At 45.9% G+C, this 26,808-nt stretch overlaps 1 protein-coding gene across 5 annotated transcripts in view; it reads left to right on the forward strand.

Annotated features, from left to right (window-relative positions):
- The window catches only part of LOC126991889 (uncharacterized), a 145,832-nt gene that overhangs the window by 89,574 nt on the left and 29,450 nt on the right, over window positions 1-26,808 (forward strand). For 2 of the 5 annotated variants that reach the window (XM_050850536.1, XM_050850537.1), the window contains 2 exons: window positions 18,269-18,366; window positions 19,603-19,780. In XM_050850536.1, the coding sequence (XP_050706493.1) occupies window positions 18,269-18,366; window positions 19,603-19,780 (276 nt within the window). Of the gene's footprint in view, window positions 1-18,152; window positions 18,367-19,602; window positions 19,781-26,808 lie in introns of all 5 variants that reach the window. The other 3 variants (XM_050850538.1, XM_050850539.1, XM_050850540.1) reach the window with 3 other exon arrangements.

The raw sequence follows: 26,808 nt of genomic DNA on the forward strand, positions 1-26,808 counted from the left end.
TGGCGTCCCCCAGTGGTCGCCGTGAGGGTGAGGAGATGGGCAAGGCCGAGGCTGACCCGGGTGAGGTGAAGCCGGGCCAGATGGAATTGTTCGCTGCCATGCTGGCCAGTATGAGGCAGGATTTGGATCAGAGGGCAGACGAGAGGGCACGCGAGCAGGCTCGGAGGGCAGAAGAGAGGGCAGACGAGAGGGCAGACGAGAGGGCACGCGAGCAGGCTCAGAGGGCAGAAGAGAGGGCTCGCGAGCAGGCTCAGAGGGCAGAAGAGAGGGCAGACGAGAGGGCACGCGAGCAGGCTCAGAGGGCAGACGAGAGGGCACGCGAGCAGGCTCAGAGGGCAGAAGAGAGGGCAGACGAGCAGGCACGCCATCTTGCCGAGGTCCTCCAGAGCTGTTTCTCGTCGCTGAAGGTGGAAACCCAGCAGTACACCGACCAGGGCTGCGACAGCGCGAGGAGTGAACGGCTGGAGGAGGTGCGGACCCCGGAAGGCGAGGTCCGAGGCCTGAGGGAGGCGGAGAGGCAGCTGCGTGAGGTGGCACCGTCGCACGCGGAGGAAGAAGGCTCAGTTCTGGCAGGTAGCGCCGGGGCGGCGGTCCTGCAGGGGCCTATCTGGGGCCCCTGGCAAGGACTCCTGGAGCCTGGTAGCGTCGTAGCGGAACCAGTAGCTGCCGCAGGAGGTTGGGGAGACCCCGCCTCGTTGCCTCCCTCACCCCCTCCCTCTCCTCCATGCCAGCCGGCTCGCAGGTCACGTAGTCCACTCTCTCTCCCATGGCAGCAGCGAGAGGTGGCAACATGGTGCGGGGAGGAACAAGAGGAGGCGTCACGTGTGCTGGCGGCGGATGCACGGGTGGCGGACTGGCGGGGCTCCGCGTGGGGCCCCTGGCAAGGGCTCCTGAAGCCTGGTGGCGTCGTGGCGGAGCCGGTGGAGGCTGCAGGAGGCTGGGGAGCCGTCGGAGCCGCTCCCTTGGGTCCAGCTGGTGCTGGAGTCGGACCCATTAACTCTGCCTCGTTGCCTCTCTCACCGCCTCCCTCTCCGCCATGCCGGCCGGCTTGCAGCCCACGTGGTCCGCCCGCTCCTCTCTGCGGCCCCTCGGCCTCCCCGCGCTCAGGGAGCACGACGGGAAGTTGGCATGGGAGGCCCAGTTCAAGATGCCAGCTGCTGCCCAGAGCTGGGGCGAGGATGAGAAGGCGCTGCTGCTGACGACAGCGCTACGGGGCTCAGTGAACGGGCCCGGCCGCTTGGTGGGGAGCGCCGAGAGGACCGTGGGGCGGCCTGACATGCCGGCCGCTACACGACTCCAGGACGCGCCACAGAGGCTGTGTGGCGTCACGGGGCACTGCGTGCAGTCTGAGGGCCCAGTGGAGGCTCGTATCGGCGTAGGCAGCGCTGTGGAGCGCCGGCCGATGGACGTCGCCGATCGAGACGAGCCGTGCGTGCTGGGCCTCGACTACCTGCCGCAGGGCGAGGCCTGTGCCGACCTTGGACGGGAGCTGGAGAGGCTGCGCGGACAGGCGCCTTTGCTCCCGAAGGTCGGCTGTGCAGAGGTAGTCGCGGCGGAGCGACTGCACCTTGCCCCGGGGACGGAGGCTAGGGTCCTGTGTTGCCGGTCGGACGCGATGCCAGCGGAAGGCACGGTGGAGTCCACGGAGGGCCTGCAGCTGCCTGGTGGTGTGGCAGCCGGAGGGAGTCTCGAAGGAGCGGGGGAGGAGTCAGTCACGGTGCTGGTGGCTAACTCCTCCGACGAGGCTCGGAAAGTACCCGCTGGTGCCAAGCTGGGCACCTGTGTAGAGGTGGAGCAACAAGAGGAGGCGTCGGGGAGTGCGGAGTCGGCCGCTGTGAGGCCGCTGCCCGACTTCCTGGAGGATTCGGTGCACCGGAGCGCCGCTCACCTGACGGAGGCGCAGACGAAGGTGCGCCACACCCTGGCTCGGTGCGCGGACGTGTTCAGCGGGGGTGGATTGGACCTGCTGGGCTGCACGGGGTTGTTGAATCACAACATCAGCACGGGAAATGGTGCGCCCACCAGGAGCCCGCCCCGACGTGTCGTGCCGGCCAGGCGGGAGGAACTGCAGCGTGCCGTCAACGAGCTGGCGGCGCAGGGGGTGATGGAGCGGACAGACAGTCCGTGGCCCTCAGCAGTCGTCCTGGATATGAAGAAGGACGGCACACAGCGCTTCTGTGAGGACTGCCGGGCGCTGAGGGACGAGACTGGCGAGGACTCCCACCCCCTGCCGTGGACCGATGACGCGCTGACGAAGGCCTTGGAGTTCGGGGCCTTGACGATGACCAGCGGCCTAGCGGCGGCCGCCCCGCCCTGCCATGACCTCCGGGGCCGGATGGCGAAGGTGAAGATGAAGGCAGCGTCGATGAAGGTGAGCCCGGAGGGTCTCCGTGGCTCGTGCGGGGGCTGTGGCAAGAGGGGGCATAGTTGCAGTCGGTGCCTGGGGGAGCGAAGGACGCGTTCCCTTGACCGGCCGAGCCCCGATGCCCACCAGCCTCGCTTCAAGGACTGTGGCCAGTCTGGCCACCGCTCGAGCGCCTGCCCCAGGCCCAGGAACGCGGCGCGGGCGGAAAGCGCGGACGGGCTGGAGAAGGGAGTCGACTTCCAGCCGTCTCCCGCCCTCGGGCCCCGCCTTGAGTAAGCTGCCGCCGCCCGACCAGCGTGTTGCCAGTGGGAGGCTTAGCGGTTGTAACCACGACGCGTGACAGTGGACACCGGGGGCTGAGGAGTCCTCGGCGCGGCCTGACCCGGGGTAGTGTGTGCTGCTGGAAGGGCCAGTGGAGGCTCGTATCGGCGTAGGCAGCGCTGTGGAGCGCCGGCCGATGGACGTCGCCGATCGAGACGAGCCGTGCTTGCTGGGCCTCGACTACCTGACGCAGGCCAGTAAGGCTCGTGGTGGCCTCGGACGGGAGCTGGAGAGGGTGACCGGAATGGTGCCCTTTGCTTCCAGGAGGTTTTCGAGCATGGCTGCGTGGGGAGGTAGTCACGGCTGAGCGAGGGCACCTTGCCCCGAGGGTGGAGGCCAGGAGCCGGTGTCGACTGTCCCGAGCGTCACGTGGAGCGGATGGCGTGGAAGAGCCCACTGAGGACTGGCGGCTGGTCGACGGCGTGGCTGACAGGCGGAGCCCCTTGGGGGCGCGAGAAGAGACTGTGGAGGACGTGGTGGAGGACAGACTGATTTATGTGTATTGCATGTATTTTTCTGTGTTCAATGTTCGGCCGGGAGCTCAGGCTACCGGTGGATTTGGCCACGGGGCAGCCCCCCCGACGTGAGCTTGCCCACCGTCACCTCTGGCTTCTCAGCGGCACTGCAGGAAAGCCTGGCTGAGGTGCACCGACGCGTATGGGGCAAGCTCAAGGTGGCAGGCCAGGCCATGAAATGAAGACATACGACCAGCGCAAGAGGGGCGTGAGCCCCAGCAGCAGCGAAGGGGACGTGTCTGAGGTCGACCAAGGGGCGAACGAGAACATGGGCGGTGCGGGCGAAGCGGCAGATGTCAGTGACGACCCTGAGCAAGTACTTGGGGCCGACGACGCGGCTCTGGGTGCCACCGCCTGCCTGCCGCCGCCCGCATCCCAGCGGCGCCCTCGGCGAGAGAGGCGTCGGCCGGGATGGTTAAGAGACTTTAGTAGTGATGTCCCAGGGGACTGATTAGTTTGATTAATTTCATGTTTTGTTTGTTGAATGTTGGGGCAGCCGGGTCGACTGCCTTCTGAAGGGGGAGATAGTGTTACGAATGTGCTGTATGTGAATGATTGTATGTGTAATGTGATGAATTTGTAGCATGATGCAATGTTAGCTCAGCATGGTGCAACTCTACTTGTTGGGACAAGAGAGACAGGAGGGGGCCCGTGGCCGCCGGGCCGCCGGGCAGGAAGTGCTGAGTCGAGCAGTGGGGAGCAAGGGTGGCTGAGGAGGAGTTGTGGAGGCGCGTGTCTGGGCTGAGTGAGGGTTGAGGTGCTCCGCTCGCGAGCTGTGTGCTTCCGGTGTGCGTGTCTGCCGTGCCCCTGTACTGTGCCTGATTAACTAACTGTTCTATGCCCTTGAAAGTTGCTGTACTGTGTGAGGAACCTGTCATTAAACTAGAACTTAGTGTTGAACGTGTATCCTTTGTGCCCTGCCTCGTTCCCTCCTCCTCTCGGTGTTCTGTGTGGGCCGCTGTGAGTGACTGGTGCCCGTGTGGTTGTTCTGGTGAGGATCACGCCACCTGCCTGCCCGTGTATGGTGTGTGGTAGGGGGGGTGGCGTAACAATATATTCGAGGTCAAGGTTGATGTGTGTAGTTTTCATGTAGGGACAAGCTGGCTAAGTACACCTTGACCCCTGACCCCCAAGATGAGCTCACGCGCAGGAATAGTTATAAGTCTACCCTCGTAAGACAGCATTTTTGAGGATATCAGTGCATTCAGTCAGTCACTTATTCAGTCAGCCAGTCAGTGACAGTCAGACCAACCTTTAAGAAAGTCAGTCAGTCTCACACACACACACACACAGAGAGAGAGAGAGAGAGAGAGAGAGAGAGAGAGAGAGAGAATTATAGAAGCCATGAAGAGTTTTCTGGCAAAGATGTGGTGTGCAAGAAATAGGGAATTGGAAGATTTGTAATGGATACTGCTTGTGTTGTTTTGTTTATTAAAGGTTGTGCCGATACGAAGGACTGACTCCATCTTGATCTTGATCTTGATGTCACAGGTGGCTCGGGATTTCTCCCCAGCCAGGCCTTTGTACAGCAAGAGCAAGACCGCCAGCCCGCCTCGGCCCCTCAGCCCGCCCCAAGGCTCCCTCCATGGCCTCCTGCAGGGCTTGAGGTGGTCAGGCTCCCCACAGTGCTGCCCCTCGCAGTGCCAGGGCAGTGCCACACCTGTAAGCTGCGGCGCCATGCCCGGTCTGAGGGCGCCGCTTGTCTGTGAGTGTTGACCTCGTGTTTGATCTTATTTTGAAGCTACTATTTGACCATCGCAGGAATTATTATACGTTTCCTTAGTCTTCATTAATGACTGAGTGCCTGAAGTGTCTGTTTTGGCTCTGGGTGCCGCACATAACCTATTCCCAAAGGTTAAAAAGGAGGTCAATCAGGCTTTCACGAGTGTTTTCCAGGTTCAAGGTACAGAGGAAGGGTCAAACTGCATCCAGGGTCACTAATATACCCATGCAAGTGGCCCAGACTCCTAGGAAATCACATCAACACGAACCTAATTACTACAGAATCACACCCAACACACCGAATTGCACCAGAATCACACCCAACACATTGAATTCCTCCAGAATCACACCCAACACACCGAATTACTCTAGAATCACACCCAACACTCACTGAATTGCTCCAGAATCACACCCAACACACTGAATTACTCTAGAATCACACCCAACACACACTCAAACACACATGATTGCCAGTTAGCTTTGTGGACTGATTCTGGATCTATATTGTAATGCGGCGGGCAGCTGTCAGTTGCATGAAAGGCATATTTGTGTTGGCTGTTCGGGGGACCGGGGAGCCGAGTGTGCAGGGGAGGGAAGTGAAGGAAGTGTAATTGTTAGTGTTGGTGTGTTGTGGTGACAAGTGAGTGTGTATTGCTTTTCTGAATGAGTCTATTGTACCGCAGTCTGTAGAGGGAGGCTGTTCCAGTGGTGTATGGTGCGTGGAAAGTATGAGTGCTTGTATGCGTCAGTGTTAGTGTGATATGTTTGGTGTTTATGGATGTGTGTGTTACTCAGTACGTTGGCTGTTTGCGCTGTGTAGGCTAGGTACGTGCGTGGGTCAATGTGAGTGTTGGTGATCTCGTACATAAGTCTGTGTGCTTGTGAAGAGGTTTCTTTGGCCGATGACCTAACCTAGCCTATTATCTATATCTATTATCAGGTGTCAAATAGGGAATAAATTGGTTCTGTAATTTGCGTGGTCATAATTAAAGGGGGATTAGGTTGATGGTAATAGGGGGGGGAGGGGTTAATGGGAGTAGGTGGAATACGGAAATGGCTTCATTTTTTTTTTTTTTTAAATAGCCTAATAACATACATCGTAAAATGACAATAACTCCATTAGCGTTCATCGTAAGGCAATTCTGAAAGTACCATTCGATTCGGCGGACGTTTCTGCATGGGGTAGTTGCCCATTTCATAGTTCATACTAAAAACTAAGCGATAAAATTCATCTTTTATTCTTATTCGCAAAGGGGACCATACCCCCTATCACCGTTAATTTTGCCTGGGGCGTTGATTTCAGGCCATAAACGGCCTCCTCATCCTTTTCTACATAAGATGAAATGCTTCTGGGAAATAGAAAAATGAATAAAAGCGGTTTTTTTCTGTAAATCAAAAAAATCCCTGAATATTCCTGATAGTTAAATGTAAATATACCTGTTAGTTTTTATCTTAGAGCAATTCTGAGTGTTCCATTCGATTCGTCGGAGTAGGTACCCTTTATAAAGTTCAGAGTAAAAACTAGGCGAGAAATATCACATTTTCCATACACGTCGACAAAACACCCATATATATTAATTGCTGCTCCTTTAGCCTAACCTAACTCGATTTCACGTGTTAGGTTAGAGTAAGAAAACAGCAATTCATAGGATTGGGTGTTGTGGGATGGGTCAAAAGAAGAAGAGGAAGAAGACCTTCCTCCGCAATGCAGTGGTTACTGTGCATAGCTCCGTTATGAGGCCTCAAGAAGAGGAAAAAGTTCTAGATTTTAGAATTCGGAAATAGGTCATAAGGGGGTGTCGAGTAGGTGGTTAATGGGGTCAATAAATTGCGTGGTGATAATTAGAGGTGGCGGGGGTTTCATGATAATATGGGGGGGGGCTAGTGGGAGTAATTGGAATTCGTATTTAGGTCATGTTCGGTATTGAATAAGGGGTAAATGGGGTCAGTAAACTGCGTGGTGATAATTAATGGGGACGGGGGTTAACGGTAATTGGTGGGGGGCTAATGATTAGGAGTAGGTGAAACTCGAAAATAGGTCATGTGAGTAGCCGAATACTGGTTAAATGGGGTCAGTAAATTGCGTGGTGATAATCAGAGGGGGCGGGGGGTTAGGGTAAGGGGGGGGCTATTGGGAGTAGGTGGAATTCGTAATTAGGTCATGTTCGGTGTCGAATAGTGAGTAAATGGGGTCAGTAAATTGCGTGGTGATAATTAAAGAGGGCGGTGATGAAAAGTAATGGGTAGAGCTAATGGGAATAGGTGGAATTCGAGAATAGATCATCTCAGGTGATAAATAGGGAATAAATCGGGTCAGTAATTTGCGTGTTGATAATTAAAGGGGATGAGGTTGATGGTAATGGGGGGGGGGGGGGCTAATGGGAGTAGGTGGAATACGGAAAAGACCTCGTTTTATTTTTAGTATAAAAATAGCCTAATAAAATACATCGTAAAATGACAATAACTCCATTAGCGTCCATAGTAAAACAATTCTGAAAGTACCGTTCGATTCGGCGGACGTTTCTGCATGGGGTAGGTGCCATTTCAAAGTTCATACTAAAAACTAAGTGATAAGATTCATCTTTTCTTGTTTTTCGCATAGGGGACCATACCCCCAAACACCGTTAATTTTGCCTGGGTTGTTGATTTAGGTCATGAACGGCTTCCTCATCCTTTTCTACATAAGATGAAATGCCTCTGGGAAATACAAAAAGGAATAAAAGCGGTTTTTCTCTGTGAATCAAAAAAATCCACGAACATTCCTGATAGTTATATGCAAATATATCCGTTATCTGAGTGTACCATTCGATTCGTCGGAGTTTTCTGCATCGATTAGGTACCCTTTGCAAAGTTCAGAGTAAAACCTGAGCGAAAAATATCACATTTTCCATAAACGTCGACACAACACCCATACTTATGGATTGCTGTTCCCTTAACTTAATCTAACTCGATTTCACGAGTTAGGTTAGAGTAAGAAAACAGCAATTCATAAGATTGGGTGTTGTGTGATGGGTCAAAAGAAGAAGAGGAAGAAGACCTTGTTCCGCGATGCAGTGGTTACCGTGCATAGCTCCGTTATAAGGCCTCAAGAAGAGGAAGAAGGTCTAGATTTTAGAATTCGGAAATAGGTCATATGGGGTGTCGAATAGGGGGTTAATGGGGTCAGTAAATTGCGTGGTGATAATTAGAGTGGGCGGGCGGCGAAATTTTTTTTCCCAAACGATTTGGAGTGTGGGGGCGGGGCTTAAGTCACGCGTGTGTAGAGAAAACGAATTTTATGGGTAACTTCATGATATTTTATTAACAATCACACACTCTCTCTCTCTCTCTCTCTCTCTCTCTCACACACACACACACACACACACACACACAAACACACACACACACACTTTTCTCACACACACACACACACACACACACACACCTCTCTCTCCACACACACACACACACACACACACACACACACACACACACCTCTCCACACACACACACACATACACACACACACACACACACACACACACACACACACACACACACACACACACCTCTCCACACACACACACACATACACACACACACACACCTCTCTCCACACACACACACACACACACACACACACACACACACACACACACACACACACACCCACACACACACACACACACACACACACCTCTCTCTCTCTCTCTCTCTCTCTCTCACACACACACACACACACACACACACACACACCTCTCTCTCTCTCTACATAGTTACAAATGTGGTAAATAAAATTACACGTGAATGTATAGCTACATATATTATATAGGGAGACATAATGCAGATTGGTTTGCTACAGTTCAGGTGCTGAAGTAGATATTATTGTGTACAAAAAAATCAAACTAAATGACTGAGATGATGCTGAAATGCTCATGTAATGTTGTGTCATTCATGACCACTAAACGTACCCCACACAAAACATTATTGCATGGACACTTCCTGTGGTGCGGAACTCTTAATACTGTGACTATGAACATAATGAGTAGGCTACACATAAGATATAAAGTAAGAGTATTTGAAACATACCTTCAAAGTATTACACACAGGAGAGGGAAACCTTTTCATATCTGCCTGTTGACAGTCGTGCTTGTGATGACGGTACCTGTTTCGTACGCGTGAGAAACGACGCGCTCTATAGAAAACTAGCAAGAGTGACTATTGTATTACCTGTCACGTATCCACAGAATTCCTCTCCAGTAGTTTACCTCAGGAGCGTCTACCCCCAAAGTTATAGATTTATATTCCATCTTCAAGAGATAGAGAGAGAGAGAGAGAGAGAGAGAGAGAGAGAGAGAGAGAGAGAGGGTGTCTGTGAGAGAGAGAGAGAGAGAGAGAGAGAGAGAGAGAGAGAGAGAGAGAGAGAGAGAGAGAGAGAGAGAGAGAGAGAGATGTCTGTGTGTGTGTGTGTGTGAGAGAGAGAGAGAGAGAGAGAGAGAGAGAGAGAGAGAGAGAGAGAGAGAGAGAGAGAGAGAGAGAGAGAGAGAATGTGATTGTTAATAATATATTATAATTAAGTCAGCCATAAAATTCGTTTTCTCTAGACACGCATCACTTAAAGTTACCCATAAAATTCGTTTTCTCTACACACGCGTGACTTAAGCCCCGCTCCCACACTCCAAATCGTTTGGGAAAAAAAATTTCGCGGGCGGGGGTTCGTGATAATGTGGGGGGGGCTAATGGGAGTAGGTGGAATTCGTAATTAGGTCATGTTCGGTATCGAATAAGGGGTAAATGGGGTCAGTAAATTACATGGTGATAATTAAAGGGGGCGGGGGTTAACGGTAATAGGGGGGGGGGCTAATAGGAGTAGGTGAAACTCGAAAATAGGTCATGTCAGGTGTCGAATAGGGAATAAATCGGGTCAGTAATTTGCGTGGTGATAATTAAAGGGGGATGAGGTTGATGAGGTTGATGGTAATGGGGGGGCTAATGGGAGTAGGTGGAATACGGAAATGGCTTCATTTTATTTTTTTATATAAAATTAGCCTAATAAAATACATCGTAAAATGACAATAACTCCATTAGCGTTCATCGTAAAGCAATTCTGAAAGTACCATTCGATTCGGCGGACGTTTCTGCATGGGGTAGGTGCCCATTTCAAAGTTCATACTAAAAACTAAGCGATAAAATTCATCTTTTCTAGTTTTTCGCACAGGGAACCATACCCCCCAAAACCGTTAATTTTCCCTGGGGCGTTGATTTCAGGCCATGAACGGCTTCCTCATCCTTTTCTACATAAGATTAAAGGCCTCTGGGAAATAGAGAGGGGAATAAAAGTGGGTTTTTTCTGTAAATCAAAAAAATCCCCAAACATTCCTGATAGTTATATGCAAATATATCCGTTAGTTTTTATCTTAAAGCAATTCTGAGTGTACCATTCGATTCGTCGGAGATTTCAGCATCGATTAGGTACGCTTTGCAAAGTTCGGAGTAAAAACTAATCGAGAAATATCACATTTTCCATACACGTCGACACAACACCAATACTTATGAATTGCTGTTCCATTAGCCTATCCTAACTCGATTTCACGTGTTAGGTTAGAGTAAAAGAACAGCAATTCATAAGATTGGGTGATGTGTGATGGGTATAAAGAAGAAGAGGAAGAAGACCTTGCTCCGCGATGCAGTGGTTACCGTGCATAGCTCCGTTATAAGGCCTCGAGAAGAGAAAGAAAATCTAGATGCTATAATTCGGAAATAGGTCATATGGGGTGTCGAGTAGGGGGTTAATGGGGTCAGTAAATTGCGTGGTGATAATTAGAGGGGGCGGGGGTTAATAATAAAGGGGGGGGGAGTTAATGGGAGTAGGTGGAGTTCGTAATTAGGTCATGTTCGGTGTCGAATAGGGAGTAAATGGGGTCAGTAAATTTCGTGGTGATAATTAAAGGGGGCGGGGGTGAAAAGTAATGATGGGGGCTAATGGGAATAGGTGGAATTGGAAAATAGGTCATGTCAGGTGTCGAATAGGGAATAAATCGGGTCATTAATTTGCGTGGTGATAATTAAAGGGGGATTGAGGTTGATGGTAATGGGGTGGGCTAATGGGAGTAGGTGGAATACGGAAATGGCTTCATTTTATTTTATTTTTTATAAAAATAGACTAATAATATATATCGTAAAATGACAATAACTCTATTAGCGTTCCTCGTAAAGCAATTCTGAAATTACCATTCGATTCGACGTACGTTTCTGCATGGGGTAGGTGCCCATTTCAAAGTTCATACTAAAAACTAAACGATAAAATTCATCTTTTCTTGTTTTTCGCAAAGGGGTCCATACCCCAATACAACGTTAATTTTGCCTGGGGCGTTGATTTCAGGCCATGAATGGCTTCCTCATCCTTTTCTACATAAGATGAAATGCCTCTGGGAAATAGAAAAAGGAATAAAAGCGGTTTTTTTCTGTAAATCAACTACTTCTACTACGTACTACTACTACTACTATATACTACTACAGGTGTTATAAAGTGAAAAAAGATGTCATTATGTTCAAAAAGTAATTTATCATGACCTTTACATATCCATGCATTGACCTCAAGTTTATAATATATTCGAGGTCAAGGTTGATGTGTGTTGTTTTCATGTAGGGACAAGCTGGCTAAGTACAGCTTGACCCCTGACCCCCAAGATGAGCTGACGCGCAGGAATAGTTATAAGTCTATACTCGTAAAACAGCATTTTTGAGGATATCAGTGCATTCAGTCAGTCAGTTATTCAATCAGCCAGTCAGTGACAGTCAGTCCATCCGTTAAGAAAGTCAGTCAGTCTCGCGCACACACACACACACGCCAGCCCGCCTTTACCCCTCAGCCCGCCCCAAGGCTCCCTCCATGGCCTCCTGCAGGGCTTGAGGTGGTCAGGCTCCCCACAGTGCTGCCCCTCGCAGTGCCAGGGCAGTGCCACACCTGTAAGCTGCGGCGCCATGCCCGGTTTGAGGGCGCCGCTGGCCTGTGAGTGTTGACCTCGTGTTTGACCTTATTTTGAAGCTACTATTTGACCATCGCAGGAATTATTACACGTTTCATTAGTCTTCATTAATGAATGAGTGCCTGAAGTGTCTGTTTTGGCTCTGGGGTGCCGCACATAACCTATTCCCAAAGATTAAAAAGGAGGTCAATCAGGCTTTCACGAGTGAAACCAAATTACTCCAGAATCACACCCAACACACCGAATTGCTCCAGCATCACACCCAACACACTGAATTACTCCAGAATCATACCCAACACACACTGAATTGCTCCAGAATCACACCCAACACATTGAATTCCTCCAGAATCACATCCAACACATTGAACTCCTCAAGAATCACACCCAACACACACTGAATTACCCCTGAATCACACCCAACACACACTGAATTACTCCAGAATCACACCCAACACACACTCAAAAACACATGATTTCCAGTTAGCTTTGTGGACTGATTTTAGATAATGCGGCGGGCAGCTATCAGTTGCATGAAACGCACATTTGTGTTGGCTGTTCGGGGGACCGGGGAGCCGAGTGTGCAGGGGAGGAAAGTGAAGGAAGTGTAATTGTTAGTGTTGGTGTGTTGTGGTGACAAGTGAGTGTGTATTGGTTTTCTGAAAAAGTCTATTGTACCGCAGTTTGTAGACAGAGGCTGTTCCATTGGTGTATGGTGCGTGGAAAGTATGAAAGTATGAAAGTATACCCGTTAGTTTTTATCTTAGAGCAATTCTGTGTGTACCATTTGATTCGTCGGGGTTTTCTGCATCGATTAGGTACCCTTTCCAAAGTTCAAAGTAAAAACTAAGCGAGAAATATCACATTTTCCATACACGTCGACACAACACCAATACTTATGAATTGCTGTTCCATTACCCTAACATAACTCGATTTCACGAGTAAGGTTAGAGTAAGAAAACAGCAATTCATAAGATTGGGTGTTGAGTGATGGGTCAAAAGAAGAAGAACAAGAAAACCTTGCTCAGCAATGCAGTGGTTACTGTGCATAGCTCCGTTATAAGGCCTCAAGAAGAGGAAGAAGGTCTAGATTTTAGAATTCGGGAATAGGTCATATGGGGTGTCGAGTAGAGGGTTAATGGGGTCAGTAAATTGCGTGGAGATAATTAGAGGGGGCGGAGGTTCATAATAATGTGTGGGGGGCTAATGGGAAAAATTGGAATTCGTAGGTAGGGCATGTTCGGTATCGAAAAAGGGGTAAAAGGGGTTAGTAAATTGCGTGGAGATAATTAAAGGGGGCGGGATGTAGCGGTAATTAGGGGAGGACTAATGGGAGTAAGTGAAGCTCGAAAATAGGTCATGTGAGGTGTCGAATACTAGTTAAAGGGGGTCAATAAATTGCGTGGTGATAATCAGAGGCAGCGGGGGGCTAGGGTAAGGAGGGGGTGCTATTGGGAGTAGGTGGAATTCGTAATTAGGTCATGTTCGGTGTCGAATAGGGAGTAAATGGGGTCAATAAATTGCGTGGTGATAATTAAAGGGGGAGGGGGTGAAAAGTAATTGGGGGGGCTAATGGGAATAGGTGGAATTCGAAAATAGCTCATGTCAGGTGTCGAATAAGGATTAAATCGGGTCAGTAAATTGAGTGGTGATAATTAAAGGGGGCGGTGGTGAAAAGTAATGGGGGGGGGGGCTAATGGAAGTTGGTGGAATACGGAAATGGCTTCATTTTAATTTTTTTTTAAATAGCCTAATAATATACATCATAAAATGATAATAACTCCATTAGCGTTCATCATAAAGCAATTCTGAAAGTACCATTCGACTCGGCGGACGTTTCTGCATGGGGTAGATGCCCATTTCAAAGTTCATACTAAAAACAAAGCGATAAAATTCATGTTTTCTTGTTTTTCGCAAAGGGGACCATACCCCCAAACACCGTTAATTTTGCCTGGGGCGTTGATTTCAGGCCATGAACTGCTTCCTCATCGTTTTCTACATGAGATGAAATGCCTCTGGGAAACAGAAAAAGGAATAAAAGCGGTTTTTTTCTGTAAATCAAAAAAATAACCGAACATTCCTGATAGTTATATGCAAATATATCCGTTAGTTTTTATCTTAAAGCAATTCTGAGTGTACCATTCGATTCGTCGGAGTTTTCAGCATCGATTAGGTACCCTTTGCAAAGTTCAGAGTAAAAACTAAGCGAGAAATATCACATTTTCCATACACGTCGTCACAACACCCATACTTATGAATTGCTGTTCCATTAGCCTAACCTAACTCGATTTCACGAGTTACGTTAGAGTAAGAAAACAGCAATTCATAAGATTGGGTGTTGTGTGATGGGTCAAAAGAAGAAGAGGAAGAAGACCTTGCTCCGCGATGCAGTGGTTACCGTGCATAGTTCCGTTATAAGGCCTCAAGAAGAGAAAGAAGATCTAGATGCTAGAATTCGGAAATAGGTCATATGGGGTGTTGAGTAGGGGGTTAATGGGGTCAGTAAAATGTTTGGTGATAATTAGATAGGGCAGGGGCTCATGATAATGTGGGGGGGGCTAATGGGAGTAATTGGAATTCGTAATTAGGTCATGTTCGGTATCGAATAAGGGGTAAATGGGGTCAGTAAATTGCGTGGTGATAATTAAAGGGGGCGGGGGTTAACGGTAATTGGGGGGGCTAATGGGAGTAGGTGAAACACGAAAATAGGTCATGTGAGGTGTCGAATACTGGTTAAATGGGGTCAGCAAATTGCGTGGTGATAATCAGAGGGGGCGGGGGGTTAGGGTAAGGGGGGGGCTATTGGGAGTAGGTGGAATTCGTAATTAGGTCATGTTCGGTGTCGAATAGGGAGTAAATGGGGTCAGTAAATTTCGTGGTGATAATTAAAGGGGGCGGTGGTGAAAAGTAATGGGGGGGGGCTAATGGGAATAGGTGGAATTCGAAAATAGGTCATGTCAGGCGTCGAATAGGGAATAAATCGGGTCAGTAGTTTGCGTGGTGATAATTAAAGGGGGATGAGGTTGATCGTAATGTGGGGGGCTAATGGGAGTAGGTGGAATATGGAAATGGCTTCATTTTATTTTATTTTTATTAAATTGCCTAATAATATACATCGTAAAATAACAATAATTCCATTAGCATTCATCGTAAAGCAATTCTGAAAGTACCGTTCGATTCCGCGGACGTTTCTGCATGGGGTAGGTGCCCATTTCAAAGTTCATACTAAAAACTAGGCGATAAAATTCATCTTTTCTTGTTTTTCGCAAAGGGGTCCATACCCCAATACACCGTTAATTTTGCCTGGGGCGTTGATTTCAGGCCATGAACGGCTTCCTCATCCTTTTCTACATAAGATGAAATGCCTCTGGGAAATAGAAAAAGGAATAAAAGTTGTTTTTTTCTGTAAATCAAAAAAATCCCCGAACATTCCTGATAGTTATATGCAAATATACCCGTTAGTTTTTATCTTAGAGCAATTCTAAGTGTACCATTCGATTCGTCGGAGTTTTCTGCATCAATTAGGTACCCTTTCCAAAGTTCAGAGTAAAAACTATGCGAGAAATATCACATTTTCCATACACGTCGACACAACACCGATACTTATGAATTGCTGTTCCATTAGCCTAACCTAACTCGATTTCACGAGTTAGGTTAGAGTAAGAAAACAGCAATTCATAAGATTGGGTGTTGTGGGATGGGTCAAAAGAAGAAGAAGAAGAAGACCTTGCAGTGGTTACTGTGCATAGCTCCGTTATAAGGCCTCAAGAAGAAGAAGGTCTAGATTTTAGAATTCGGAAATAGGTCATATGGGGTGTCGAGTAGGGGGTTAATGGGATCAGTAAATTGCGTGGTGATAATTAGAGGGGGCGGAGGCTCATGATAATGTGGAGGGGGCTAATGGGAGTAATTGGAATTCGTATTTAGGTCATGTTCGGTATCGAATAATGGGTAAATGGGGTCAGTAAATTGCGTGGTGATAATTAAAGGGGGCGAGGGTTAACGGTAATTTGGGGGGGACTAATGGGAGTAGGTGAAACTCGAAAATATGTCATGTCAGGTGTCGAATAGGGATTAAATCGGGTCAGTAATTTACGTGGTGATAATTAAAGAGGGATGAGGTTGATGGTAATGGGTGGGGTCTAATGGGAATAGGTGGAATACGGAAATGACTTCATTTTATTTTTTTATATAAAAATAGCCTAGTTAAATACATCGTAAAATGACAATAACTCCATTAGTGTTCATCGTAAAGCAATTCTGAAAGTACCGTTCGATTCGGCGGACGTTTCTGCATGGGGTACGTGCCCATTTCAGAGTTCATACTAAAAAGTAAGCGATAAAATTCATCTTTTCCCCTAAAAGCAATTCTGAGTGTACCATTCGATTCGTCGGAGTTTTCTGCATCGATTAGGTACCCTTGGCAAAGTTCAGAGTAAAAACTAAGCGAGAAATATCACTTTTCCCATACATGTCGACACAACACCCAACCTTATGAATTGCTGTTCCCTTACCTTAACCTAACTCGATTTCACGAGTTAGGTTAGAGTAAGAAAACAGCAATTCATAAGATTGGGTGTTGTGGGATGGGTCAAAAGAAGAAGAGGAAGAAGACCTTGCTCCGCGAAGCAGTGGTTACTGTGCATAGCTCCGTTATAAGGCCTCAAGAAGAGGAAGAAGATCTAGATGCTAGAATTCGAAAATATGTCATATGGGATGTCGAGTAGGGGTTAATGAGGTCAGTAGATGACGTGATGATAATTAGAGGGGGCGGGGATTCATGATAATGTGTGGGGGGCTAATGTGAGTAGGTGGAATTCGTAATTAGGTCGTGTTCGGTATCGAATAAGGGGTAAATGGGGTCAGTAAATTGCGTCGTGATAATTAAAGGGGGCGGGGGTTAACGGTAATGGGGGGGGGGGGCTAATGGGAGTAGGTGAAACTCGAAAATAGGTCATGTGAGATGTCGAATACTGGTAAAATGGGGTCAGTAAATTGCGTGGTGAAAATCAGAGGGGGCGGGAGTTAGGATAAGGGGGGGGGGCTATTGGGAGTAGGTGGAATTCGTAATTAGGTCATGTTCGGTGTCGAATAGGGAGCAAATGGGGTCAGTAAATTGCGTGGTGATAATTAAAAGGGGCGGGGGTGAAAAGTAATGGAGGGGGCTAATGGGAATAGGTGGAATTCGAGAATAGGTCATGTCAGGTGTCGAATAGGGAATAAATAGGGTCAGTAATTTGCGTGGTGATAATTAAAGGGGGATGAGGTTGATGGTAATGAGGGGAGCTAATGGGAGAAGGTGGAATACGGAAATGGCTTCATTTTATTTTTTTATATAAAATTAGCTAAATAAAATACATCGTAAAATGACAATAACTCCATTACCGTTCATCGTAAAGCAATTCTGAAAGCACCGTTCGATTCGGCGGACGTTTCTGCATGGGGTAGGTGCCCATTTCAAAGTTCATACTAAAAACTAAGCGATTAAATTCATCTTTTCTTGTTTTTAGCAATGGGGACCATACCCCCAAACACCGTTAATTTTTCCTGGGGCGTTGATTTCAGGCCATAAACGGCTTCCTCATCCTTTTCTACATAAGATGAAATGCCTCTGGGAAATAGAAAAAGGAATAAAAGCGATTTTTTTCTGTAAATCAACTACTACTACTACGTACTACTACTACTACTACTATATACTACTACAGGTGTTATAAAGTGAAAACAGATGTCATTATGTTAAAAAAGCATTGACCTCAAGTTTATAATATATTCGAGGTCAAGGTTGATGTGTGTAGTTTTCATGTAGGGACAAGCTGGCTATGTACAGCTTGAACCCTGACAAACAAGATGAGCTGACGCGCAGGATTAGTTTTAAGTCTACCCTCGTAAGACAGCATTTTTGAGGATATCAGTGCATTCAGTCAGTCAGTTATTCAGTCAGCCAGTCAGTGACAGTCAGTCCAACCGTTAAGAAAGTCAGTCAGTCTCACACACACACACACACACACACACACACACACACACACACACACACACACACACACACACACACAGAGAGAGAGAGAGAGAGAGAGAGAGAGAGAGAGAGAGAGAGAGAGAGAGAGAGAGAGAGAAGCCATGAAGAGTTTTCTGGCAAAGATGTGGTGTGCAAGAAATAGGGAATTGGAAGATTTGTAATGGATACTGCTCGTGTTGTTTTGTTTATTAAAGGTTGTGCCGATACGAAGGCCTGACTCCATCTTGATCTTGATCTTGATGTCACAGGTGGCTCGGGATTTCTCCCCAGCCAGGCCTTTGTACAGCAAGAGCAAGACCGCCAGCCCGCCTCGGCCCCTCAGCCCGCCCCAAGGCTCCCTCCATGGCCTCCTGCAGGGCTTGAGGTGGTCAGGCTCCCCACACTGCTGCCCCACGCAGTGCCAGGGCAGTGCCACACCTGTAAGCTGCGGCGCCATGCCCGGTCTGAGGGCGCCGCTGGACTGTGAGTGTTTGACCTTATTTTGAAGCTACTATTTGACCATCGCAGGAATTATTACACGTTTCATTAGTCTTAATTAATGAATGAGTGCCTCAAGTCATTGTTTTGGCTCTGGGCTGCCGCACATAACCTATTCCCAAAGCTTAAAAAGGACGTCAATCAGGCCTTCACGAGTGTTTTACAGGTTCAAGGTGCAGAGGAAGAGTCAAACTGCAACCAGGCTCACTAATATACCCATGCAAGAGACCCAGACTCATGGGAAATCACATCAACACAATACAAATTACTACAGAATCATACCCAACACACCGAATTCATCCAAAATCACACCCAACACACTCAATTGCTTCAGTGCTAACAACTGCAATATAAATGAGTGATTTTTTTTTTCTATTTTTCACTCTATCTTTTGCCGTTTCTGTGTGTGTGTGTGTGTGTGTGTGTGTGTGTGTGTGTGTGTGTGTGTGTGTGTGTGTGTGTGTGTGTGTAAGGTTAGATTAGATTAGGTTAGGTAAGGTTTGGTAAGGTTAGATTAGGTTAGGTAGGAGTAGATTAGGTTTGCTAAGGTTTTGCAAGGTCATATTAGGTTAGGTAAGGTTGGATTAGGCTAGGTAAGGCTATATCAGGTTAGATAAGGTTAGATAAGGTTTGGTAAGGTTAGATTAGGTTATGCAAAGTTAGATTAGGTTATATTAGGTTAGGTAAGGTTAGATTAGGTTAGGTAAGGTTAGATTAGGTTTGGTTAGGGTTGATTAGGTTAGGTAGGGTTAGATTAGGTTTGGTAAGGTTAGATTAGGTTTGGTAAGGTTAGATAAGGTTTGGTAAGGTTACATTAGGTTAGGTAAAGTTAGATTAGGTTAGATAAGGATAGATTAGGTTAGGTAAGGTTAGATTAGGTTAGGTAAGGTTAGATTAGTTTAGGTAAGGTTAGATGAGGTTTGGTAAGGTTAGATTAGGTTAGGTAGGGTTAGATTAGGTTTGGTAAGGTTAGATTAGGTTTGGTAAGGTTAGATAAGGTTTGGTAATCCAAATCACCATTCTGCAGGGAATTGCCGGAGCCAGTGATGCCGTCGGACATAACAATAATAATAATAATAATAATAATAATAATAATAATAATAATAATAATAATAATAATAATAATCCAAATGACCATCCTGCAGGGAGTTGCCGGAGCCAGTGATGCCGTAGGACATAACAATAATAATAATAATAATAATCAAAATGACTGTTCTGCAGGGAGTTGCCGGAGCCTGTGTTGACGTCGGACATGATGCCACACTTTGAGGACGTAGCGATCATTCCTAACCCCGGGGAGCGCGCCGAGGCCATGCGCCAGCTGATCAACCGCCTGCCAACCGCCAACCGCCTGCTGAAACAATACATGTTCAAGCATATGGGACACATCATTGCAAGGGTAACTAGGGATTTTCTTTATGGTAGTTATTTATTTGCTTTTATATTTATCTATTTTTTTTTTCTCTCTCTCTCTCTCTCTCTCTCTCTCTCTCTCTCTCTCTCTCTCTCTCTCGTCTCTCTCTCTCTCTCTCTCTCTCTCTCTCTCTCTCTCTCTCTCTCTCTCTCTCTCTCTCTCTCTCTCTCTCTCTCTCTCTCTCTCTCTCTCTCACCACTTCAGTAATCCTCTTCCTCCCTTCGTTTTACCAGTCTCATCACCGTTTTCCATCACCATTTTTCACCACCACCACCATGTCTCTGACCCTTTAACACCATCCTTACCCCCCTCCTCCTCCTCCTCCTCCTCCTCCTCTTCTTCCAAACCACCACCACCATCACCACCAAATCTCAATTCCATTACCCTTTCATCACCACTTTGTCACCACTCAACACCAGTCGGAAGCGCCGTTTCAGGAGGTACTTTAGAGAGAAATCGAGTGCGTGCGTGCGTGCGTTCCGTGACCCCGGCCTTGTCCACGGTCCCTGTAAATACCTGTAAATAACCTGTTCACCTAAGACAGACAACCCCCGGGGGCTCCCCTGTGGTCGGCCCCTCTCCCGCCGCCGTGGCCATCACCAGGGGCATTGAATTCTTTGTTAGTTTTGTACCCGTATCTCTTGACCTCCAGTGCCCCGCGTGGTGGCTTCGGCGGGGCGGTAACGGGGCGCGGCGAGGCGGGGCGGGGAGGGGTGACCCAAGACCATAGCTGGGCACGATAACAGAAAACCTTATTCCCGATAACCGATAACTGATAATGAAAAACCTTAACGTCGATAACCGATACTCGTTAACTAGAGACACAAATATAGGCGATAACCGATAACCGATACCCGATATAAATCCACAATTCCGATACTAGCTAGCGATAAGGCCGATAGGCGAAAACAATACTATATTGATATTTCAGATAGAACAACATTGATGAACTCAAATTTTCATTATCTGTATTTTAGGAAACTTACAAAACCTTAAAACCACACGTTGACACGTACATATGGACGGTAATACTAGAAATGCCTGAACCGGTGTTGTGTTATTTGGCGTCATCACCGTCAAAAATTGTTTACAAACACTGGTCTCTCGTGAACGGTGCATGCTCAGACCAGCAAGCGTAGACATGTACAGTCTCACAAAGCTTTTAAACCGTAATTAAGAGTTGCTGGAAGGCTGAATCAGACATATAGTACAACTACCACCATCCTCGCTGTTTCTAGGACGACACTGTACGAGTTGTATTTATATGTACAGAGTGTACGTCGTTCTAGAAACAGCGAGGATGGTGGTACTGTATGTTTGATTCAGCTTTCCAGCAACTCTTAATGTGTTAAAAAAGCATTGTGAGACTGTACAGGTCTAAACTTAATGGTCTGAGCATGCGCAGTTCACGAGAGACCAGTGTTTGTACACAAAAGCGCCTGCTTTTGACGATGGAACACCAAAAAACACAACACCGGGTGCCTTCAGTACCATGGCATGCTCACAAACGAATATGGAATATCAAATTTGAGGCAGTGAATAATCCTTTTGGGGGCAAAGTTAAATGATTTTTATCTATGATATATTGATTTTTGAGTAGCATAAAAAAAATAACCTAGTGTTTTAATTTTCATGACCTAAGTATGAAATCTCATCACCGAAGATATTTCATACCCCGAAGTTTTTTCATACAACACCGGGCCACGCATGCGCAGTAGGGAGACAACATTTTTTTCCTGAGAGGCTGAAAAAAGGTAGCGATTATCGCTAGTTTGGTTACAAAAGTAACGAAGATACCGATATATATTTAAATAAGTAGCGGATGGCCGATAATCCGATTTTGTTATCAGCGATAAAGTATCGCGATAACTTATCGCGATAATGCCCAGCTATGCCCAAAACCCATATTCGTAACGTCTTGGGAAACGTATAGTGAACCCCCGAGACACTTAAGAATGCCCACCCTCCCTCCCCCGCCCCCCAGAGTAGCCCCCCGGCGTCAGGAAGGCTGGCAGCGAGCGGAGCGCTTTGTTGAGTTTCGTGGTTACGTCTTAGAAAAGAATCATTTGTTTTGTACATGTTGATGCCGATAACTCCTGATAAGACCCTGCGCTCCAAGTTACTGTAGCGGCAGGGAAGGCAGACTCAAGCCAGAATTTATAAATGTCTCGGGGCCTCAGATCGCTTGCTGGAAAAGACTACAGTAGAGGTTGCTCTGGGATTTTCATGGACTGTTTTGTGACCCTGGTGATAGCTTGACACGACCTCTACACCTTCAACGGTAAAGTCACCCAAGAAAACCCGGTCAATCTTCCCTGTGCCTGTTGGAAAAGCCTCTCGTGGAAGGTGCTCTGGGCTTTTCATGGACTGTTTTGTGACCCCGGTGATAGCTTGACATGAAAAATTACCCTATATTTAACCATCATTTTCTCAGATTAAAACTAGCTCTAACTCACTCTACCATACACTAAAATGTAAGCCAACAATCCCTCTCTCTAATCCACCCACCCCAGACTCTCTACCCTCCCTCACTTTAGAGCTATCTCACTTTTTCTGACAGTGTCACTCACCCACTGATTTTAGACCTATTTAGCCTATCTTTAACCCTCATTTTCTCACATTATTAACACGAACTCTGCACCTTGAACGGGAAACACACACCCCGTGAAGACCCGGTTAATCTCCTCCGTGGCCTTGAAAAACAGTCGTAATTGAAGCCCGAGACGTTTAGGAATGCGACCCTCAGAGCAGTGTCACCGTGGAGGTAGAATTGGTGGAGGTGACATCAGCCCAATTAAGTGAATCCGCCCGAGCTGTCATTTTTAAGGTCAGGTGTCAGGTCTCAGGTCAGGCTCGCCCACACCCATCTTTTGGCCGTAAATTTGACAGTTCGTCGGCTTCACCTCAAGGAAGGGGGTTAGCGGGCCCGCCAATCCTACCTCCATGGTGTGAGGTTATCAGCGGCGTCAGCACATCGTTCATTCTTACATTTTCCTGCCGAGATGTTTTAGCGTCACCAGCGGCACATCTCTCCTCGGCCAAGACAATAACGATTCCTCATAATAAGCTTTTCTATGGTAACTTGTATATAGCGAGACCGCCTCACCCTCCCCTCAGCGTTCAGACCCGGGGCGACACTTCGACAACCCGCCCCTCAACCACCACACACCCGCGCTCAGCCACAACCCAGCAACCACAGCCACGGAGAGTGTTTGGAGAGTTCTTGGGTGAGTTTGGGGTGCTTTGAAGGGTCAGCGCCAGTGTTACCAGTGGAAAAAACTAAAATGTATCATGAAATATGGCAAAAATGTAAAAATGTACCACATGTCTGATAAAAAGTATCAAAAATGTATCAATAGGATTTTTTTTTTAATTCGATGTCTACAGTGAGGAAACTACTTAAATAATGCTTAACCTATACTCTTACGTCTGGCAGTGATGAAGTGTTTGCAGTCAGAGAGAGAGAGAGAGAGAGAGAGAGAGAGAGAGAGAGAGAGAGTTAAAACTTTTTAATTTAGATAACATAGACAGTGCAGAATTTTAATCAATGTGTCGAAAAGAAAAAAAAAAACATTTGGTTTATATATACTATTTATTATGCACCTTACATGTATATGGCTTTCATTAATGTATGATGTTATGACATACTAAGTATAATTCAGTGCATAATGATGACTGAAAGTGCCCCAGTATTCTTTATCATTACAAAGTGTTTCTTCCTAAAAAAAAAAAATAATAATAATAATAAAAAAAAAAAAAAAACTATGCACTTACTTGAGCATAAAAAATGTGGTATGTCCTCTTAAAGTAATTTAAACAATAAATGAAAGATAATGAACTTCTTATTAGTGCCCAAATATTCTCTATCATTGCAAAATGCTCCTTCCTAAATAAAACAGTGTGCACTTATTTAAGTGTATAATATGGTATCTCCTCATATTGCAATGGAAACAATAACTGAAAGATAATTAACTTCTTAGTAGTGATCACTATTACATCTCATTTTCCTTTGAATGATGCTTGAGCTGAGCATATCATTGCATTGCTTGGCTCCCAGTCAAAGCATTTCACAGTACCACCATTACCCTTGGTTAGTAGGAGACCATTGACTGTTTCTGTATTCATTTTATTTCTTATGTCAGTTTTAATGAGTTTAACTTGAGAAAATATCCTTTCCACAGCAGCTGATGAGTGTGGAAGGACAAGTAGACTTAGCATGAAATCTCCCAGTTTTTTAAATACTAATGAACCATCGCTGCTCTTAATTTTCTTGACTGAGCACCAAAACTCAACTGGGTTTTCTGAGGTACTGAGCACATCATTAAAAAAATTAAGTGACCTCCATTCATCATTGACTTCATCATATTCGGATTCATTTATAAGCTGTGGAAATTTAGTGAAAAGTGGCACCAAACTTTCCGTGCCAGTCTCTCGAGCTACTACAGGATCTAGGGCTTTTAGCAAGGGGAATACATCACTGAGTCCTTTGAATCTTTTACTTATTTGTTCAGAAAGTTCTACGTAAAAATTTAGACAATGGACTCTGAAGCTACTTACTTCTGACATTAACTCCCCTTTCATATTTTCTTTGTTCAGCATAGTCTCTACTTTACTGCCAAAATTCCAGTTACTTTCAGGTAAGAAGTTTGAGGGGTTCTGAAAATTAACAGAGAAGGGGTCTGATTCAGCCTTGATTACATGCCTCTGTATAAAGTTACTAAGTATAGTTCTGAAGAAGGCACTGATGTTTGAGTAGGCAGTGTGAATTACAACATATTCACTCTGAAATTCTCTGTTGATCTTGTTTATGATTGGCAAAATATAACTTAGAAATGAGAAGTAGAGTTTGTATATGGGATTAGACAGGGCATTTAGAATAGCTGCAGCAGATTTCACGTTAGATTCCAAGGCTTCTGCCTGGAAGAAAAGAATCAGAGCTGACCATTGCTCCAACATTCTGGTCACTACAGACTCCAAGGACAACCACCTTGTTGTACTGGCATAAGTCAGTTTATGGGAATCAACCTTCACAAACTCTTGAAAGTCCTGAAACTTAAGTAGTCTTTTAGGGCTGTTGTTTATGTATCCATGAATGTCTCTGCACAGTTCCTCTACAGATTTAGGGAGTTTATGACATGCAGCAGATGAACACAAATTTAGGGAGTGACAAATACATCCAATGACAAAAAGATTAGGTACTTTTTCAAGAAGTTTTGCTTTTAAGCCTCCCATATTACCCATCATCACTGAAGCATTATCAGCTGCAAAGCCAAGCATGTTAGAGAAAGGGATGCCATTAGTCTCAAAAGAGTTACTTAGAAGTTGAAACAAGCCCTCGGCACTTGAGTCTTTGACATCAAGCAGTTGCAGAAATTTGTCATCAACCGAACATTTCTCACTGTTTACTACCCTCACAACAATTGCCAGCTGCTTTGTGGTCGATACATCTGTACTCTCATCAACTATGATAGAATATTTGTTAGTGTGAAAGATGGATACTATTTATTTTAGACTCTCTTTTCAATTACAATTTTATACTACCTACCTATATGCTTTCCTTCATGACTTAATAGACTGTACTATTTTATAGTCAGGAACAGCATTCTTCAAAAGTTGCGTGAGGTGATCCATTGTATTAAATGATATATTGTGATCACAAATAAATTTCAGCAGCATTAACCTTAACTTCTCTGAATCTCTAGAGCTTGCTTTCATCAAGAGGGGTTTTATATTACTTGCTAATTTTACATGCTTCCCTCTAACGGTATGGTACTGAGATTTAAGATGCCTTTGTAGATGAGAGACTGATCCTTCGATAAATTTCATGCACACATTGCAAAATGCTTTATCTTTAAACTCTGCATCATTTCCCTCATATTTGGAAAAGCATGCAAGCTCTGGATTTGTTGACCATTTTGCAACATAACTTCTCCCCCTCTTACTTGCTACACCTGGATGATGAGACCTTGGGGATGTACTGGAGCTTAACTTGCGTTTATCAGGAGTGGGTTTTGATCCCGAAGCTTCATTTTTGTTTTGTGAGTTAGCACAGACTGGAGCTAGACCCTCTTCAATTGTATATGACTCTTCTATTTCAGAGTCCTTGGAATCTGATTCGCTGGCTAATCTCAACTCCTTGTCAGCCCTTCCTGCATGGAAGCAAAGGAGAAAAATGGGTGTAAATCACTTGATATGGAAATCTGCAAGCCAAAATTAATTATTGTTGATCTCAACTGATTTAAAGTAATACCTTCTCCTCCTCTTACTTGCTACACCTGGATGATGAGACCTTGGGGATGTACTGGAGGTTAACTTGCATTTATCAGGAGTGGGTTTTGATCCCGAAGCATCATTTTTGTTTTGTGAGTTAGCACAGACCGAAGCTAGACCCTCTTCAGTTGTATATGACTCTTGTATTTCAGAGTCCTTGGAATCTGATTCGCTGGCTAATCTCATCTCCTTGTCAGCCCTTCCTGCATGGAAACAAATTTTATTACAACAAGAGAAAAATGGGTGTAAATCACTTGATATGTAAATCTGCAAGCCAAAGTTAATTATTATTGATCTCAACTGATTTAAAGCAATTACGTTTGTAGCTTCTGCTGTAAGAGTAACATGATGCGTAACACCTATGCTTTGCATTTAGCTAAAAATATATATTTTAAGGGTTTTGAATTGAGTGAGTAATTATGAATGTATACATGAGCAGTTTGCAGTAATTTCCTCTTTTCCACCTTTCTTGTGCATATTCCCTACAGAGTTTTTAAAACACAAAACAAAAATATGCATATATATACAAAAGTAATTAAAAAAAAATTAAAACGATTAAAGATACCAACTAACCATCTCCAGAGGAAGCTGAGGATAATGTCGTTAGCCCCGAAGTTGATGGCAGTGGATCATCAGGATCTAAGCTTGCTGGTTGACTTGCATTCCCAATCCCTCCTTAAAGAATGTATTAAGGCCATTGTAATACACATAGGTAGTTAGTACATAATTATTATGACAATCAC

This window comes from Eriocheir sinensis, unplaced genomic scaffold (genome assembly GCF_024679095.1).
Source record: "Eriocheir sinensis breed Jianghai 21 unplaced genomic scaffold, ASM2467909v1 Scaffold357, whole genome shotgun sequence".
NCBI lineage: Eukaryota > Metazoa > Arthropoda > Malacostraca > Decapoda > Varunidae > Eriocheir > Eriocheir sinensis.